This window comes from Penicillium canariense (assembly GCF_028826845.1).
Source record: "Penicillium canariense strain IBT 26290 chromosome Unknown utg000004l_segment0_segment0, whole genome shotgun sequence".
NCBI classification, from domain to species: domain Eukaryota; kingdom Fungi; phylum Ascomycota; class Eurotiomycetes; order Eurotiales; family Aspergillaceae; genus Penicillium; species Penicillium canariense.
This window is the reverse complement of record NW_026622731.1, coordinates 4,169,893-4,186,737: the sequence shown is the minus strand read 5'-3', so window position 1 is coordinate 4,186,737 and position 16,845 is coordinate 4,169,893. Positions and strand designations below refer to the sequence as shown.

General features: G+C 52.5%; 5 protein-coding genes across 5 annotated transcripts; 2 read left to right on the top strand and 3 right to left on the bottom strand.

Moving 5' to 3' along the window:
* Nucleotides 1-1,030: 1,030 nt before the first annotated feature.
* Nucleotides 1,031-3,925, top strand: N7482_007773 (putative C6 transcription factor; the record flags this gene model as incomplete). Its single annotated transcript, XM_056689897.1, has 1 exon — nt 1,031-3,925. The coding sequence occupies one exon, from the start codon at nt 1,031-1,033 to the stop codon at nt 3,923-3,925; it is 2,895 nt and encodes a 964-aa protein (XP_056542326.1).
* Nucleotides 3,926-6,404: 2,479 nt separating this feature from the next.
* Nucleotides 6,405-6,896, top strand: N7482_007772 (uncharacterized protein; the record flags this gene model as incomplete). Its single annotated transcript, XM_056689896.1, has 3 exons — nt 6,405-6,682; nt 6,741-6,802; nt 6,871-6,896. The coding sequence occupies 3 exons, from the start codon at nt 6,405-6,407 to the stop codon at nt 6,894-6,896; spliced, it is 366 nt and encodes a 121-aa protein (XP_056542325.1).
* Nucleotides 6,897-7,558: 662 nt separating this feature from the next.
* Nucleotides 7,559-8,606, bottom strand: N7482_007771 (uncharacterized protein; the record flags this gene model as incomplete). The annotated part of the gene is made up of 3 exons (XM_056689895.1): nt 7,559-8,019; nt 8,064-8,306; nt 8,366-8,606. 3 exons carry the CDS (start codon nt 8,604-8,606, stop codon nt 7,559-7,561), a joined length of 945 nt encoding a protein of 314 aa, XP_056542324.1.
* An 880-nt stretch (nt 8,607-9,486) lies between these two features.
* Nucleotides 9,487-11,598, bottom strand: N7482_007770 (hydrogen/calcium exchanger domain-containing protein; the record flags this gene model as incomplete). Its single annotated transcript, XM_056689894.1, has 6 exons — nt 9,487-9,496; nt 9,559-9,647; nt 9,706-9,759; nt 9,829-10,367; nt 10,433-11,437; nt 11,595-11,598. 6 exons carry the CDS (start codon nt 11,596-11,598, stop codon nt 9,487-9,489), a joined length of 1,701 nt encoding a protein of 566 aa, XP_056542323.1.
* A 3,574-nt stretch (nt 11,599-15,172) lies between these two features.
* N7482_007769 (uncharacterized protein) lies at nt 15,173-16,198 on the bottom strand (the record flags this gene model as incomplete). The annotated part of the gene is made up of 1 exon (XM_056689893.1): nt 15,173-16,198. The coding sequence occupies one exon, from the start codon at nt 16,196-16,198 to the stop codon at nt 15,173-15,175; it is 1,026 nt and encodes a 341-aa protein (XP_056542322.1).
* Between the last annotated feature and the right edge of the window lie 647 nt (nt 16,199-16,845).

The window sequence follows — 16,845 nt, the reverse complement described above, 5'->3', positions numbered from 1 at the left end:
AACGGGGGCACCAGAACCCCTCAGACCGGTAGCTCGGGCCTCTCGGATCGTAATGGTAGCGCTGTACGGTAGACTCGTAGTGCGGCCGTGGTCCTGATTGACTGCTGGGGTGCTCGTCTTCCATTGCCTTCTCCGGTGGACAATTCCTCGGCAAGTCCGCAGCCACGGGCCTTTTGCATACCCCGGACTGGCAGAAGGATCACCGCCTTCAGCACTCAGATTTCTTATCCATCTTACAATGAACTTCCTCGATGATACGGTCGTGTCAAGTACCAACAGATCTGCTTCCTGGGATCCCTTTCTTCTGCCCTGGCGGCTCCGTTTACTACTTCTAGCTCGGCCCCCGGAAGGAAAGTCTGGGGCTCCACTCTCCACGAATCAACCCAGCGGCGCGTCCTTGCATACTTGGGCCTCCGCAATTTCAAATGCCCCGTTCCCCAGCGGCTCTCGGCTCCATCTTTTTTCCCACTTTCCCTTTTACCCTTTGTATTTTAATTTAATTCTCTTATTTTTCTTTTTTTTTCCCTTGACCTTTGCCTTCCCTTTTTCCCCCCAGTCTTCGGCGTTCTCGACTCCGTTCCCTCCCGACTCCCCCATTCGCCTTCCCGGGCCGCTGCCCCGACTGCCACTTTTCCCCCACACTTCGCCCATTCCCGCACTTTTTGAGCTTCCCCTTCCCTTCCCTCTCTCCTCGTCACCTGCCCTCCCACCCGGACCCAGCTTCTACCTTCAATCCAGTGCTGCGCACCGGTGTCGCCCATCTTCCGTAAGTCCAAATGCTCCATGAACGGCTGAACTTCACACTCGGCATATGCAATACTGACGCGGGTCGCCCAGAAAACAGCCGCGATCGATTGCCGCCTGGTCCGAACCCGCCGAAACAGGCACACCACTGGTACACCTCCCCCCGTCCTTCCATACCGGATACTCCGGCGTTCAACGCAGGTCGATGGGACATCGCACGGTGCCGCAGTGAATTACCCCGAGATTTCGCCCTATCCCAGACCCGTGGGTCTGCGATTTTCCCAGCATGCGGTCCAGCATCGCCTGCGCTCGATGCCGGCGCAGTAAGATCAAGTGTGTCAACGCTGGCATCGACACCACCTGCCGCGCCTGCGAGTCTTCTGGCCGCGACTGCGTCTATCCCACCCCGGCCATTGGCGTTACCGGCAAGCGCGACCTGGCAGCCCTAGCAGAAGGGGAGGACCGGAATGGCGACTGGGATGGCCCGAAGCGTTCGCGCCCTCGCAAGTCAATCGGTATGTCGGGCGCGTCAGCCGGCTCCAAGGCTGGGCTGGATGCGCTGGACTCATCCATTCTCACGATGAAAGTTTGGGAGGCCGTCTTAGATCTCTTCCAGTCGCATTTTGCAACACTTCTGCCCTTCTTACACCCGGCGACCTTTCTCGGCCAGATCCGCCAACTCTCGACCCCTTCTGCACCACCCCCGGCGGCTCCATTCGACGGCCAGGATCTGGCGCGCGATCCAAGTCACAAGACAGATCCTTTCTCCGCGTTGATCCCACTGGGCGTACTCGCCCTAACCGCTCGTTTCCATCCTTCCCTGGTGGCTTTCCACTCGCCAGCCCCGCCCGGCCACGCTTCCAACCCTCTCGCCGCATCCGAATACTATGCGACAGCTTTGCGCAGCCGACTGGCCGGCCTGGATGGCGCCAGCCTTGCGGTGCCAGACCTAGCTCGTGTGCAAGCGCTGCTGATGCTGGCGCTGCATGAGTGGGGGATGTGCCGAGGCAAAAGCGCCTGGGTATACGTGGGCATGGCCATTCGTCTAGCACAAGCCATGGGTCTTCCATTCGAACTGGAGAACGAATTTCCAGCGCGCGATGTGTCGCGCTCGTCGCCCGGGTTCAAGGCCGAGACGGATCACTTCGGTCTGCCACGCCGCGTGGAGCCAAAGGAACTGACTTCCGACATGATCATTGCCCAGGAGACCAAGCGCCGGACCTTCTGGGCCTGCTTCCTGCTCGACCGGTGCCTGAGCAGCGGAAAGTATCGGCCTCGGATGATCCGGGTGAAGGAGCTCGGCATCCAGCTTCCGAGTGACAACGCTTTTGCCTTCGGCGAGCGGGTACGGACAGCACGTTTGAATGAGCCGACAGGGCGCCGTCCGCAGAGCTTCGGTTCACAGGGTGTGCAAATTCCTAGCATCCGCCAGAGCATCGGCGGATTCGACGAAAAGCTTCCCGCCGCTAATGGCCCCTCCGACGGGAAAGCCTGGTCACCCATCTCGCGCCGCAAGGATTCAAGCGAAGACGATGTTGATCGGTGGGAAGTCGGTGCGGAGGAATCAGTACTGAGTCGAGAGATTCGCATCATCCGCATCTGGGGACGCATTGCCAAGTGGTCGTGTGCTGGGGGTCGACGAACCGAACAATACCCGCCCTGGAACCCGGAGTCCCGCTTTGCGTCTCTGCGCATGCAACTGAATGGGTTCCAGGACAGTCTGTCTCGCAACTTGCAGTATTCCCTGCGGAATACCGATCACCACATCATGTACAAGACCACCCTGGCGTCCTACACCGTGATGCATGTCGTCTACTTCCTGTCTGTTATTGTCTTGCACCGCGCTTATATCCCCTTCCTTCCTCTCCGTTGCAACGAGCCTGTCGGTCCATTGGACGACCCATTGTTCCCATCTGATAGAGTCAGCGGTCAGCCAGAGGCCTTCTGGCGCGACAGTGCGCGAGAGCTGTTCAAGGCTGCCCGGCAGATGATCGATCTCGTAGCTACCTGCCAAGGGCGGGGTGCACTTGTTGAGAACCCCCTTGTTGCCTTTGCAATCTATAACGCCGCCTTTATCGGCGTTTATGGCACGCATTTCCCACACATGGATCCCGATGGACTGCTCGGCATCAAGCCGCCCCCGGCGAGTCACGACAGCAATCAGCTAGGTGCCGTGCAGGCCCGCAAGGCACTCGATCTCCTGCGCGAGATGCGCCCTCGTCTGAAGATGGCCGTGGAATGGTTCCGCACACTGAACCGTTTGCACAGCTACTTGTCCAGAGTTCAGCGCGATTTCCGCCGGCACTCCCGCAGCCGGCTAGACAGCATGTCCGATGCGTCGGAGCACGCGGCCACCAACGGCGTACGACCTGTCCGCGAGGGTGGTGCCGGTGGCGGCCTGAAAGAGTTCAAGCTCCTTGAAAAGCTCTTCCTCGACTTTGGCACGCTCGAGGACCAACTCCCCGAGTCGCTAGACGACGACGGCACCGCGATAGCCGTGACCGGCGAGCCGATGCACGAGCGCACGACAAACCTCAGCGACGCCGGCAGCAACGCCGTCAAGAGCGACGTCGGTGACGGCAGCGAGACACTCGACGGCGCCGGTGGCCGCCGAGAGTCCTGGGTCCCCGTCAACAGCCCGGGCCTTCCCCTACCCGGCCACGAAGGCGACCGCCGCCCTAGCCTTCCGCTCCCAAACAGCCGGCCTATGCCCTCGCAGTCCCCGTACTCGCTGCCCTCCCTGCAGCAGCATCACCCAGACGGGCCCATGTATACCTCTTCACCACCCAGCCTGCCCAGCCTGTCGGCAACCACTCAGTCTCCGTCGCAGTATCTCACTGCAACAAGCAACCGCCTGCAGCCGATCAACTCGTGGCTCCCATCGCGCCCGTCCGCGCCACCAACCCCCTATTCTCAGTCCCTCCCCCCTATCAACGCACCTGCCCACCACGGCCTGCCAGTCCTCCCACCTCCTGGCTCGGTTTCGCAGCTCGCCCCCTCGCCCCCGTTGACGTCGACCGAAGGCCCCGACACAAGTCTGCTGTCGACTAGTCTGGGTGGCGACGACGTGCTCGCCTTCCTGGATGGATGCGAGTGGGCTCAGTTGTCGGTCAATGCGCCTTCTGAGATTGGCATCCCGGCTGGCTGGCTGAGCGCAGTGTGGGCGGACTTCGCCAGGTAGCGGAGCGGAAAATAAACGCTTCTCTGTACTATTATGTTCACGACTTTCCTTCACCTGTTTCCGACCCCTTGGTCATATCTCTCTCTTCCCCTCATGTTCGTCTACCATTCTACCTACCTACCTACCTACCTACGAACATCTCTATCTCTAACCCCCTCTTCTTCTCCTCACGATCGCGAACGAATTTCTTCCACAAAGGGACACCGGACGGACGGCTTGATTTTAGCTTGATGTGTCCGGCATATGCTCCCTCCTGCTTTCTTTCCTTGACAAGCTCTGCACGTCTGTGATGTAATGGCGTCTAGGCGCTAGAGGTTCTCTGTCTGTCTGGCCAGCTTTGTCTGCGTCTGTCTATCTATTTATATGTCTTTGTCCTCCATGAGCTGGGACCGGACTGGATAGGACTGGATATAATCGCGCGTTCTGCCCTTCGTCTTTTCAGGGTATTATCCCTATTTTCCCACCCCTTGTGTGTTTTTATCAAGCGAGCTACTGAACTTGGACTTGAACTGAACTGGGTTGGTCCGGACGGATTGGATGGGTATCGTCGCCTGCCTGCGCTTCCTCTTGGCCTTTGGATGTGATTACGAGCCACGGCGTTACGTCGAGTCTGTGCTTTGATTTGGTTTATTTGTGGTTGCGACAGCGTGCGATTACGATCGCCATTGCGGTTATACTTTCAAGCTACTTTTTGAGCCGAGCTGAGTTGAGCTGATCCGTGTGATGATTTCAATCGATATGCCTACCGGCTAGTCTCTGTTACTGGACTGCCCTTGCGTGAATACCCGATTCGTAGAGCTGCCTGTCGTAGAGCTGCCTGCCGGCTAGTCTGTGGCCGACCTGCCGGCAAATACCATATATAAGGCACGTGGCCGTTGCGACTGTGGGGCTGCATTATAATTTTCCATCCTTTAACTATACCCTCCATTCGCCCCTTCACACAAAAATCATGGGCCGCCGGAAAGCTTTAGGAACCAATTTCGCAGAAAACATGCTAAGAGGATGAACATACTCAAAAGGGATGTGGTAGCAGTAGAAGCGGGCCTATGACATGGGGGTCTTTCTAGCCTTCCATAGATGCGAGACGCTATGTCAGAGAGCGACAACGTATGGCGAATTCTTGGTTGTGTTTTAGTATGTCTGCATGGAAAAAGAAATCTCAAATTGCTGCTCTGCTCTGTTTCTATTTTTAGTTTTGCATCTATAGAAAAATTAGAATACTACGATGCATTCATACGAGAGTGTATTATTCAAGACACATCGTTAAAACATGGGTCCAAGCGGCTGTGCAAAATCTTGAAATTAATAGATCGCGAACCAGTGGGTAACATGGCTGGATGGTACCTTGGCTCGAGTCCATTTGGGTTTGACTCGTATCCGAATCTTATTTCTTCCTCGCTATCCCTCGCTATCCCTCGCTATCTCTGTTTGCTCAATGGTTGTTTGTCGTCCGACATTGACGGCGGGAAATCTTGGCGTGTCAGAAATCTACCTACAGCTTGAATTCTTTGAAGTTTATCGGGAAACCCCCAAAACCCCGATTCAATTCAGTCTTGGTGAAAATCTAGCAGACGGTGCTCTGAATGCGGGAGAACTGCGTAGCTTGCTAGGTTTTTTTTTTTTTGAATTGGGCATAATCTCCTCACGTCTTCAGATATTCCCGGCGTTCGAAGCTATCAAGTTAAGCATATTAGAAATAGAGCTTAATTCACAGATTCTGTGGGCCATAAGCACAGTTGTTTTATTTTAATAGATTTGATGACGGGGATGTTGACGTACGCCAAGCTCCGCCAAGCCGCGCCAAGCCATTCTAAAAACCGCCGCCATGATTCAGTTCAAGCACCGGGATACCTACAAAGTAGTTGACAAGAACATTGGTCATGTCTCAGCCTCGTTGAATTAACTTTCCCCTATGGAAGCTCCCTCAACTATCAAAAGACATGGTTCAAGATCGATCGCCAAGGAAATGACACCGACCGATTTGGAGCGGAGGATTTCTGTTTCTGGTCTCGTGAACTTCATGGATCATCTTCCCGTCAAATGAGACAATTGTATCTCTTGGCACATTCTGGTCTACTCCCATCGATTGGCCAGATCGTTGATTCTGGCAGAATTTACAACTAAGTTTAGACACTTGGTCAACCGCCAAGACTTTGGTGGCTCTGTTGTCTCTCAGATTTCTGGGGTTTGATCGCCTTCACTGGCACCTCCATACTTTGCTGTCGATAATCAGGGACGGAAGAGGTAAATGCACTTCTGCTGTAGACAATGGATATCGCGAATCTAGGCCCAAATCAATGACACTTTCATGAGTTCAATCAGTCGTAGTCGAAGCCTAAGAATTTGCCGTCGAGTAGTATAAATAGCGAGGTTATTCAACGGTTTCGATCTAATATTCATTCTCATCAAGTACTATCAACAAGCAATTCCTCCACGCTTATAATTTAACACTTTTCAAACCACTATTCACTTTTCCACAATGAAGTCCTTTATCTACATTCTCACTGCCCTTCTTCCTCTTGCCTCCCAGGTGGCAATGGCTAACCCAGTCCCCTCTGACGAATTCCTGGAGGAGAGAGATGGAAACCGCGGGGATAAGGACCGCGGGGATAAGGATCGCTGGGATAAACACGACCGCCCCGAGGATAAGTGCAAAGTGCAGAAGCCTTACTGGTACCACAAGTATCCTTGCGATTCCAGCGAGACGGTTGGTCAATCTAGAGTGGGCGATACTTTTGCACCTGTCTGCAAATACCAGTAAGACCTCTTTGCCAGTGTATCTATCTCGATCCTACGATGTGCTAAGTGACTATAGAAACTGGTACAAGAACCCGAAGGGTTGGTGGGTTAAGGAGGACTTTAAGCCCTGGCGCTGTGGTGAGTGTTTCCCTCTTCCATTCTACTCAGGTGTTGTATGAAAGGATTTGAGCTCACAACTACTGCAGAGGTCCATGTGCCGAACTGCCCCTAATTGCCTAAGCGGTCGAATCAGCCTCACTGACCGCCCAAAATCCTTGGAGGAATTGCTTCCGTGAGGAAATTAATCGTTGACCTTTGTTGTTCCACCGTAATGTTCCGTTTCAAAATTCATTCATTCTTATGGGTACGGCAAATTGCTAAAGGAGGGACCATGTATTGCTAATTTATATGAACCTATAATCATTTTTAATCAAACTCTCCTTCAAAGCCGCCGGTATATGCAGAAGTCATTCCTTTACGCACTGTTATCTCCTGCGTTACGACGATCATGAAGCTAGCATTCTTTCTACGCACACTGGTCATCTTCTACAATGTCGAAGAAGCTGAGCCGATGTAGGTAGTCATGACATAGTGCGTCATATCTTCCATTAGAACGTGGGATTTTAATACAAAAAACAGCGTGGATCGTCCTCCACCCCAATGCCTGAATGTACATGCTCACGGTGGTACGTGACAGGAGTCCTCGGCAGTAGAACAAGACTGATTCCTCAACAAGTTAGTTAAGAACAGCACAAGGAGCTGGTGCGCGTCTGCCAGATCGAGCGAAGCACCAATCCTTCGGACTCGATAACGCATATATTTGATTTTCTCAAAAACGTCGTAAGGAAAGAAACCAATGTCAAGTCATGGTTCAACTGATCACAAAACTCCGTATCACTCCATGAATTGATATCCAAGCCACACTTCAATCTCCTTTAGCCCTTCGAATGTGGGGTGATGCTCTTTGAACTCGCTCTCCGGGATCGTAATGGTGTAGAGCCCGCCGATACCCATTGCCCATAGCGGAGAGTTCTGGGGGTCCTCAAGTGAGGGAGACGAGTCAAGGTCAAAGCCGCTCAGTTGAAGGGGGGTAATTGTGGCTAAGATGATATTGTATCGAGCTTTCAGGATGGACTCTCGCAGCATCCCATCGCTCATCCGTTGACAGTATACCCCACCATGTTCGACTTTACAAGAGATCAGATCTCCCTTGCCCGTAGCGCCAATAAAAGCGACTCCGACAGCCTGGATTTTGGTGTTGTAGCGCTGCTGAGAGAGAGTGGCCGCGTCAAAACTGAACGTCAGGGTGAAAGTGGAGCGGAACATGTCGAGGGTTTCCGGATCAGTGAATGAAGCTCGGTGAATATATCCGTATATGGTGGGTGATCAAAGTATGCACTATATGTGTTCCACATGCTTGTGGGGTCGAGGAGTCTCTCAAATGAAGACTGGTACGATGTGGTAAGAGAAACCACACTGTCGGGGTTGCGGATATACTCGGCCTTGATATCGGGGTGGACACAACCAACATCGTAGTAGACATACTGGGTTTGGTCCAGGAGAAGGTAAATCTCGATAGACCGTTGTGCACGGAAAGCAAAGTTGAGGAGGATATCGACTTTGGAGGACGCCGCTTGGAGGACTTTAAATCGAGTGGATTCAGACACGACCTGTTCGCCGGAGATGGCATCCCTGAAGCACCATCCTCTCCTGCGGTGCCCTGTGCCCCGATGGTCCCTCGATTGAGGATGACCGCACTATTCGAAGCGATGAACGTCGACGCGTAGAACTCGAGATTCTTTCCTTTAAGGTCGTATGTCTCCATGAGCCTAATCTCCCGAGCGATGATGCGGAGCGTGTCACCGGGTTCGAGACCTGCGATGAAGGGGAATTTGGCATCGATGGTGATCACATCGCGGATGATCTGGACAGTCTGCGGCATATTCAGAATCGTGTGCGTTCTTAGTTTGAGCCATATGGAGAATTAGAGAAACTCGAAATATTCTATTTCGACTAACCAGTGATACCTTTTTATGCTTTGGCTTTTTCGAATTATTGGAACCGGGTTGACGTCAGGGTATTACAACTATAATTACAATCCATGTATTGCGCCGGTTCAGAATCAGCTTGTGCCGCGGACACATCCGTTTCCCAATCTCTGGGGTCGGAGGCTGAGGTTGGAGGAATTTGTATGACGCTGCCGGATGGTTCGGGTATTATTCGGGGAGTTCTGCGGGTTTCCTCTCTGCGTCATGAGTTGGGCGTTGCGTACTGTGCCTGTATACATAATTACGGTGCTGGCAGGCCTACCACATTTGCGCATACCCCTTCTATCCAGGCCTCGTAACATTCTCACGAATCGAAGCGCGATTCGTGTTCCTCGATCAACAGGAAAAAGATACATCTGGGCGGGGAATTTGTGCACACTGCTGTGAGCGTTGCATTTACGCTGACGAGTTTCGGCGCAACTGCCCCTAAGAGGGAGTGCGCGCATTTATGTCTGGACCGAATCTCTATAGTCAGGATTACGATTGAAACGTGAAAATGCATTTCATGATCGACCTTACTTTTGTCATGTGTACACGGTAGTAATCATCTCCGTTTACGATACAATCGTAGCCTAGAATGGAGATGAGTTCAAGATAAGCCATCACACATGGCACCTCCCTTGAGAGCATTTTGACTGGACGTATTTCGCGCAAAGCATAGAGTCAACGTAGAAGGTTAAATAGATTATGAATTGAGTATGTTTCCCAGATAATAAAGGGAACAAAGTGGAGTAGAGCGACGGAAGCTCTGGTGGTAAGGGCTCGCAGAGCCAACTAGAAGAACCTGTGGTTCAGATTAGCTATGAAACTGGAGCAGGAAAGAGCTAGGGACCGCGAAGGACATACCAAGCAGCGAGGGCGATAATCAGATACATCATCATGAGCAGGACGCCCTCAAGCCAGTGAGATTTGCCGTCCCCGATGAGGTAATTAACCTACAAGCAAAACGGTTAGAATGGGCACCAAAATGCGCCAGGGAACGGGCAGCCATACCAAAAGAACAGACACAAAGAGCAGGATGATCTCGAAACTGTCGAAGTTCAAATTCTGCAACCACAAAGTCAGCATCAAGCACACAAAGAATGGCGGGTATTTCTTCCAGAACGCGCGGCCTACCATGTCATCAATCCCCATAATCCAACCCAAAACCACAATGAACGGCAGGACCAGCAACGCAATCTGCATACTCGAGCCAACCGCCACGCCAATCGCCAGATCCATCTTGTCCTTGCACGCGACTGTAACAGCCGTAGCATGCTCCGCCGCATTGCCCACGATAGGCAACAGAATCAATCCAACAAAGGTCTCACTAATATCGCCCGTCGCCGTCAGCGCATCGATGGAGTCAACCATGAACTCCGCACACACGGCCACCAGCGCAGTCGAAAGGCCCAGTGTCAGCATGGCAACCAGAAGCGACAGCTGCGGCTGCTCGGGCTCGTCGTCGGGATCTTGCAGATTGAGTTCCTGGGCGTTGGAGCCGCCCATCGTGCGCGCAGTCATCTTGCCGATCTGCGCGATGCCGCGCGTAGCGTCGCCGCCCTTCTTGGAACGCTTTTCGACTTTCTTCGAGGGCTCGTTGTACATATCTGTGTGGGATTTCAACTGGAAGAAGAGGTAGCAGCCGTAGGTGATGAGGAGAAGGACGGATGTGCCTGTGAGAAACTGGTCAGTATTACTCCATTCCTTATACAAAGCCATTTAGAAGATTTAGACATACCTCTTGACACAGGTGCAATATTCTCCTTATTCCCATCGGACCACGTATGGAACGCAGTCGGAATAATCAAACTGGCCACAGCAAGCGCCAACAAACTAGCCGCCGTCTGCGCAACCACAACATTGAAATGCTGTTCGACGCGATTCACACCGCCAAAGAAGAAACACATGCCCATGACCAGCAGCAAGTTCGACAACATACTGCCAATCAGCGACGTCTGCACGATAAGCACCTCCTTCTTAACCAGCGCGATGATGGCAACAATAAGCTCGACCGCGTTACCGAACGACGCGTTCAACAGCCCACCAATCGTTTCGCCTGTGCGCATCGCAATTTCCTCCGTCGCGTAGCTCAGCATCGCGGCCAGCGGGATGATCGCGATGAAGTTGACCACGAAGATGGCGATCGCGTTTGCCTTCACCACGTGGAGCGCAATACCCACCGGCGCTGCCACGAAGAGGACATTGATCCAGGAGTTGAGCAGCGTCGCGCGGATCTGGCTCGCGACCGTGAACTTGGGGCCGTCCACCAGCTTCTCCTTATCGGGTTGCGAGGCCGGTGCCTCTTCTTCCGTCTTCTTGCGGCCGAACTTGCCGAAGAATCCCTTGCGCTGCCGTGGCTGGCTCCCGCTCCCGTTGACGTTTCCTTCGATCTCGGATTCAAGGTCTAGACCTCGTGCTGTTGACATATTCGCGGTGTCATTATTGATATCGTTGATGGGATCTTCGCTGCGGTGCGACGGCGCGGGCCCGTAGCTGCCCGATTCGGGCGGGAATGTGTCTGCATAGGCGGGGCCTTGGAGGTCGCCATTGAAGTCTGCACGGCGACGCTGATCGTTGGAGAGACTCAGGTCACCCAGGCTCTGGGAGTGTGGGAGCTGCTCCTCCAACTGGATAGAGGCAGTGCGGCGAGGGCGTGGGCGGAATTTCTTGAAGGGGTTGGCTGAGGATGGCTCCCCATCTTGGTCGTACCAAGCGAGTTTACGTGCCTGGCGGCGGTAGATATCTATTGACATGGTTCAGCTAGGTCATTGTGGCAACGGCGAAAGGTGAGGGTGATGAGGTGAGGGTGGTGATGGTTATAGGTGACAACAAGAATGAAGTTGGACAGATTGAAATTGTGCTGGAAGAGAAGTAGATAATCAAGGCAGCTTAGCACTCACGCATTATGGTGGATGGTTATTCGTTGTTGTAAAAAAGATGAGTCCTGAACTTGACGTGATAATGAGCCTTCACTTTATCTAAGCATGGGTCAGTCTTTGACAAGATTAAAAATAGCCATCAGGCCCAGTGCACGTTTAAGCAGTAGTGGTCGGCAGAGAGCAGGGCACCGCTTTCATATGAGGCTTTGATAACAGCCTGCCTTGCGCCTCAGCACATACGCGAGCCACCGCCAGCAGGCCTACGCACGCGGGTCCAAGGAAGAAAGCCACGTACGTGAGAAGAGAGTTTCAAACTTATTCGACCATACAGATGCCAGATGGTGGCGGGTGGTGGAGAGAGACTGAGTCCAAGATTCGAATACGGGGGATGCGACGTGGCGCAGTCGGTAGGCAGCCACAGGGGGGAGGAGGGAGATATTAAGAGCTCGGAAGGAGGGTGGGACAATGAATATGATAATCCGGTGGCCTTGTTTGGGTTTCAATTCTTGTTCTTTTTCCAGAAATCCAAAATTGGCGCTGTGGAGTTGTCAAGCAAGGGAGGGACAATTTCGCGTAATGCGAATAATCAACAAAGCGAGCTGCGCGGCGCAGAGCAAAATGAGTGTGGGAGGAAAAACAATAATAAAAAGTAAAAAGTAAAATAGCGAAAAACAAAATAAAGGAGAGACTGGTAATCCAGGGGAAGGAAAGACAGGGCAATGGAAGATGTCAGGTTGATGGCAAGGTTCAGGACCAAGTTTTGACCAATATTCAGCATTTGCTGCCGACACAGCCACTTTCGTGGGCCCACGGCCGATCGCAAGTTCCCGCCGTACGAGCTTGGCGTTGAGGAGCGCTTCCCGAGGGGTGTTTGGCGTATAGTACCTCGTAGTGCGACCGGGGAACAATCTACGAATCCTGATCAGTTAGTATTCAGGATTGAGGACCATGACGGGAAATACTGGGCTGGCCTTTCGTTGAGGCAGGTTTGTAGTGTGGTAGTGGTGCGTTGGCACTTTCGGTGCTCATTTCAAGGACGCCCGGGGCCCCCAGCCGAAACGCGCGCGTCGCCACAGCAAGCCAAGGAAATCAGGCGGAACAACGCAGGGTAAAGAAATGCTTCGACCGGGGAAGCTTTGGCTGCACAAGCTTGAGTTTTCTTGGCAGCAAGCACCTCCACCGTCATGCCGTGTCTTTCTGCTCTATCAACATGTCAAGCCCGGGTACTGGGCCACACCGATGATGGACACCCAGGATGCTCCAGCAGCAGCACAGACAAATCTTGCCAGTGTGGCACATTGGAACCGGCCACGCATGGGTCCATAATGGAATGGGAGGAATTGGGGTGATTGGAGCGATTGGGAATGGGTCACACTGGCCACACTGCAGACGATGACCCCCGCTCTTGGCAGCGCCATTGCTCGTATTGTCGAATCACGACCCTCGGTTCGTAGACTCTGGACAACACGAACCCCCTAGCCAGTCTCGTTATTGCTGACACCAAGCAGAAACGACGAAGCCGCGTCTGCAGACCATCATGTGTATGCCGCGGTCGGGTATGTTGCGAGAGTGCTGCTGGTCTGACGCCAAGGCATCATCATCGCTGTCAATGCGTCGCGGATCAGATTGAGATGAAACAGGCCATCGCCAGGCCCCTATTGGATAGGCAGATTGTCAAGCTAGTCGCCGTACGTCGGTGGCTGTGAAAGGGGGAGCAGGGTTAGGGGGTGATCGCTGGGAAGCGCACCGACAGGCCAGCTGCGCCTGGCCTGAGAACTCAGGACTCAATGTCGGTGAGGCCCATCTCTTCTGCTGCGAATAGAGCTGAGCTTGAAAGTCGCCCCGTCCGGAGCCTGCCGGCCACAAATTGCAGCGGCTGCGTTAGTCTTGAGTAAGCGCTTGTTTTCGTCTGACAGGGTCCAGCCAGGAGGCTCATCAAGCTCCGGGTTTCCTAATGATCATTGCGACCAAGGCTGGGATGAGGGCTGGGTACACAGGCGCAAAGCCTTAAGAGAGAAGACAAGAGCGGAGGCGAAAAGGACGAGGCTCCAGGGGTTTTATCTTTCATTCCTGGCCAGGAGCCTCCAGCATATTGTCAACCCTGGTCACGGGTTTGCTTTTTTATATTGTTGCTGCCTGCGGCCGGGACTCCATTTAGGCGCCTTGTTTACCTACCATCGCGCGACACATATTTCCAACAGTCTATCCCTCAGTTTATGAGGACCGGCACCATAGGGCTGGGCCTTCTCTGTTTGGTGCAACAAAGGGCCTGGTAACTTCATGGGAAGGGAGGGGAACATGGGGAGTACAGAGTGCTGTCGGATAAAATTATCGGCGATGCGGAGCTTTCGGGCAATCCACTTCAAAGCTCCAGCCGAAACAGATAGTCAAGTGTTTTCAGTGGGACCCCTGGATGAAACGGCGCAATTAAGCTTTGTCAAGGCTGAATTACTGGGATACGTTCGTATTTATTCCCCATCCCCTGAGCTTCGAGTCACCCAAGGGGCTGTAACCCCCCCCCAGACAACCAACACTACTATTTATTCTGGTCCAAAATATAAAATCTAATTTCATTGATAAATTCCGAGTTTCCAATATAGTTTCTATGAATACCTCTCACGTAGCGTTGCTTGGAGCAGAGCCTATGGTCGGATATTTGCTAACAATCTACAATAGCCGTAAATATGCAGTCGAGGGATATGGCATCAATAGCACACCCATCACGCTCCTACTGGCCATAGCCCAGGAGCTCTCAGGGAGCCACCGTCCTGTCGAGGCTCTATATCCCACGCTGGACCGAAGGATCTCCCGGGCCCCCTATTGTAGCAGTGCGCCCACAATTGCGACAGGATAATATTACTCGTTCCCACACCGGGGACAATTCCACCTAACGCCCTGGTCATACAAGTAGTTGGCCCGTTATCGACTCATGACCGACGGCTTCGCATAGTAGGGATGAACCAGATAGCTAATGCGGTCAAATTTCATGGTCTCGGGGTCCTCATCACAAACGTCAAAAACCAGGTAAATGTGCGGCAATGTCAAATTGCTGCATGGGGTTTTGTCAAGTGGGGCAGGTGCTGATAATTATCTTTGACTAGGGCCCTTGATATGCCCATCTTTGCTGCTTTCACCGAGCTAGGTTGTTCGATTTGGATCTTGAGACCTGAGGAACGCCGGAAACCATATTCACAAGTTTACTTGAGCTTGTGAAGCCCTCCTGTGGATCTTCCTTGAATAGTTATCACAAAGTATGTGGCTGACCATATTCTTAAACAATACATTCCAAGCTACGCTTCAGAGCCCGTGCTGGTGACAACATTTTGCCGAGTTAAATTCGCATTGATTGAACGAGCGATGAAGAAAATCATAATATTCATGAAATCCGTTCCTTACACTGTTTGTATCAGCTGTCTCTTTCTGTAGATGGTTTGACCAAGTATTATTTATCAGCCAAATTCGAGAATGTCGACAGTGATAATGCAAAGATCGACAGTATATCGAACCCGACCTAGTCAGTCTTCACTTCTCATCATGGCCCACACACACATTGAATCTCTCCGTGGAAATCGAAAATCGAAACATCATTCAAAGCATTTTCAAGGTGCTTCGTTTTCGGTTCTTCGTTGCTTAAATAGGTGGAACTGCTTTTGTGTGAACCTCCTAGTTTCGAACAAATTGATAGAGAACTGGAAGATCCCAATAATGCCCACTAGCGCGATTCCAATCAGTGGCCCGAGGATTGAAAATATAGTGAAGCCCCGTGACGCGTTCTGAAAAGATATGTTGCTGCTCAGATGACTTGTGGCCAATCCGACTTGCATCGCCGTCAACACCAGGGCGACATAAATGGTCGCCGCCGTCACCGGTGTGAGGTAATCGCGGGCAAGCTCGCCGTATGTCTGATATGTAAACTGATACCCTCGTAAAACCCTTCCGTATCGGAAAGCATAAATTTTGTTGAGCTGCGATAGCCTCAACTCGCCATATAAATAACGCGGGTTGATGTTACTAGGATTGGAGACACCGTTGTCCAGGAGTTGGTGAACAAATTGAAGCCATTGTTCCCAGGTCATGTCCTTTGGCAGTAAATTACAATCGAGAGCGATCGCCAGATCGCATTCAAACTGAATCAATGCGATATAGGAGCATAGGAATCCAAGAGCACACTTATAGACATCCTTGGTGCATTTTGTGGTCGAGTCCGACACGGCGCGGTCGCGTTGCGCATCTGCGCAGCATGACCCTTCACAGGTCATCAGATGTGAGGCCCAAAAGTCCGCATCGAGGAGATATCTTGGGAGAGGCTTTATGTGAAGGCGCTGAGAATGCTCCCACACAAGGTGCATATCAATTCTCTGGTCCACGACAATCTGTCGGGACGTAGCGAGCTGATAATTCAGGGGCTTGGGAGGCATGGGTCGGCCAGCCAGCCATAGGTATTGGTGAATGTAATTGAGCCTGTCGACGCACAGATCCTTTTTCAGAAAGCCCTGTATATCCTCTGTGGGGCGGGCGAGACTATGCTGAGGTGTCCGAGAGGACGCGGGCAAGAGACGCGTTGCGGGTTCCAGATCATCGCTGGAGCTGAAGGTCTCCTTGCTGAAAGGCAAGCCCAGGGACATTGAAATGCGTGGAGCTCAAGATGGGAGTTAGCAACTCGCAGACTGCTATCTTGTCGTACAATCGCAGCCTCAAGGGAAGCTAGCATGCTGGCAGACAGTGGTTGGGTCGGTTTAGTGCCGACACGTGCTTGGCGGGATCTGCCTGCCCTGGCGCATAACCTTGGCCCCCAGTCTCCGTGACTTTGCAAAACGCATAAGATGCCCTTCCTTGTATTGTAATCTGGTAGAACTATGGTTCCTTCAAAACCGCCAGGGCTGCACATCTCCCCCAACAAGAATCGATCATGGCAGCTAAGTGCGATCCAGACTCTGCCACGCAACACGAGGCAAGGACGAAGTTCTGAGTTGTAACTTCTTGGCGAGCCTCAAAGATTTCAAGGTCGCACAATCTAGATTTTAACCCCATGGAAATAAACGCCGACTGTTTTCTCAGATGTCACGTTCCATCGCATTCATCATGCCTCGAGGAGCAACGAGCTGACTAGGTGGGTTTTTGGCTGGTGCCTTGGAGCCCAGGCTAATCCCGGTATAGAATGCCCGTCCGCGGAGTGACCGCGGACAAAGGTCACGGTCCGGCCACATTATTTTAGCATTTACTCCTTGTAGGCGAAGAAAAAGCCAATACAATCAGATAAAAAGCCACGCCT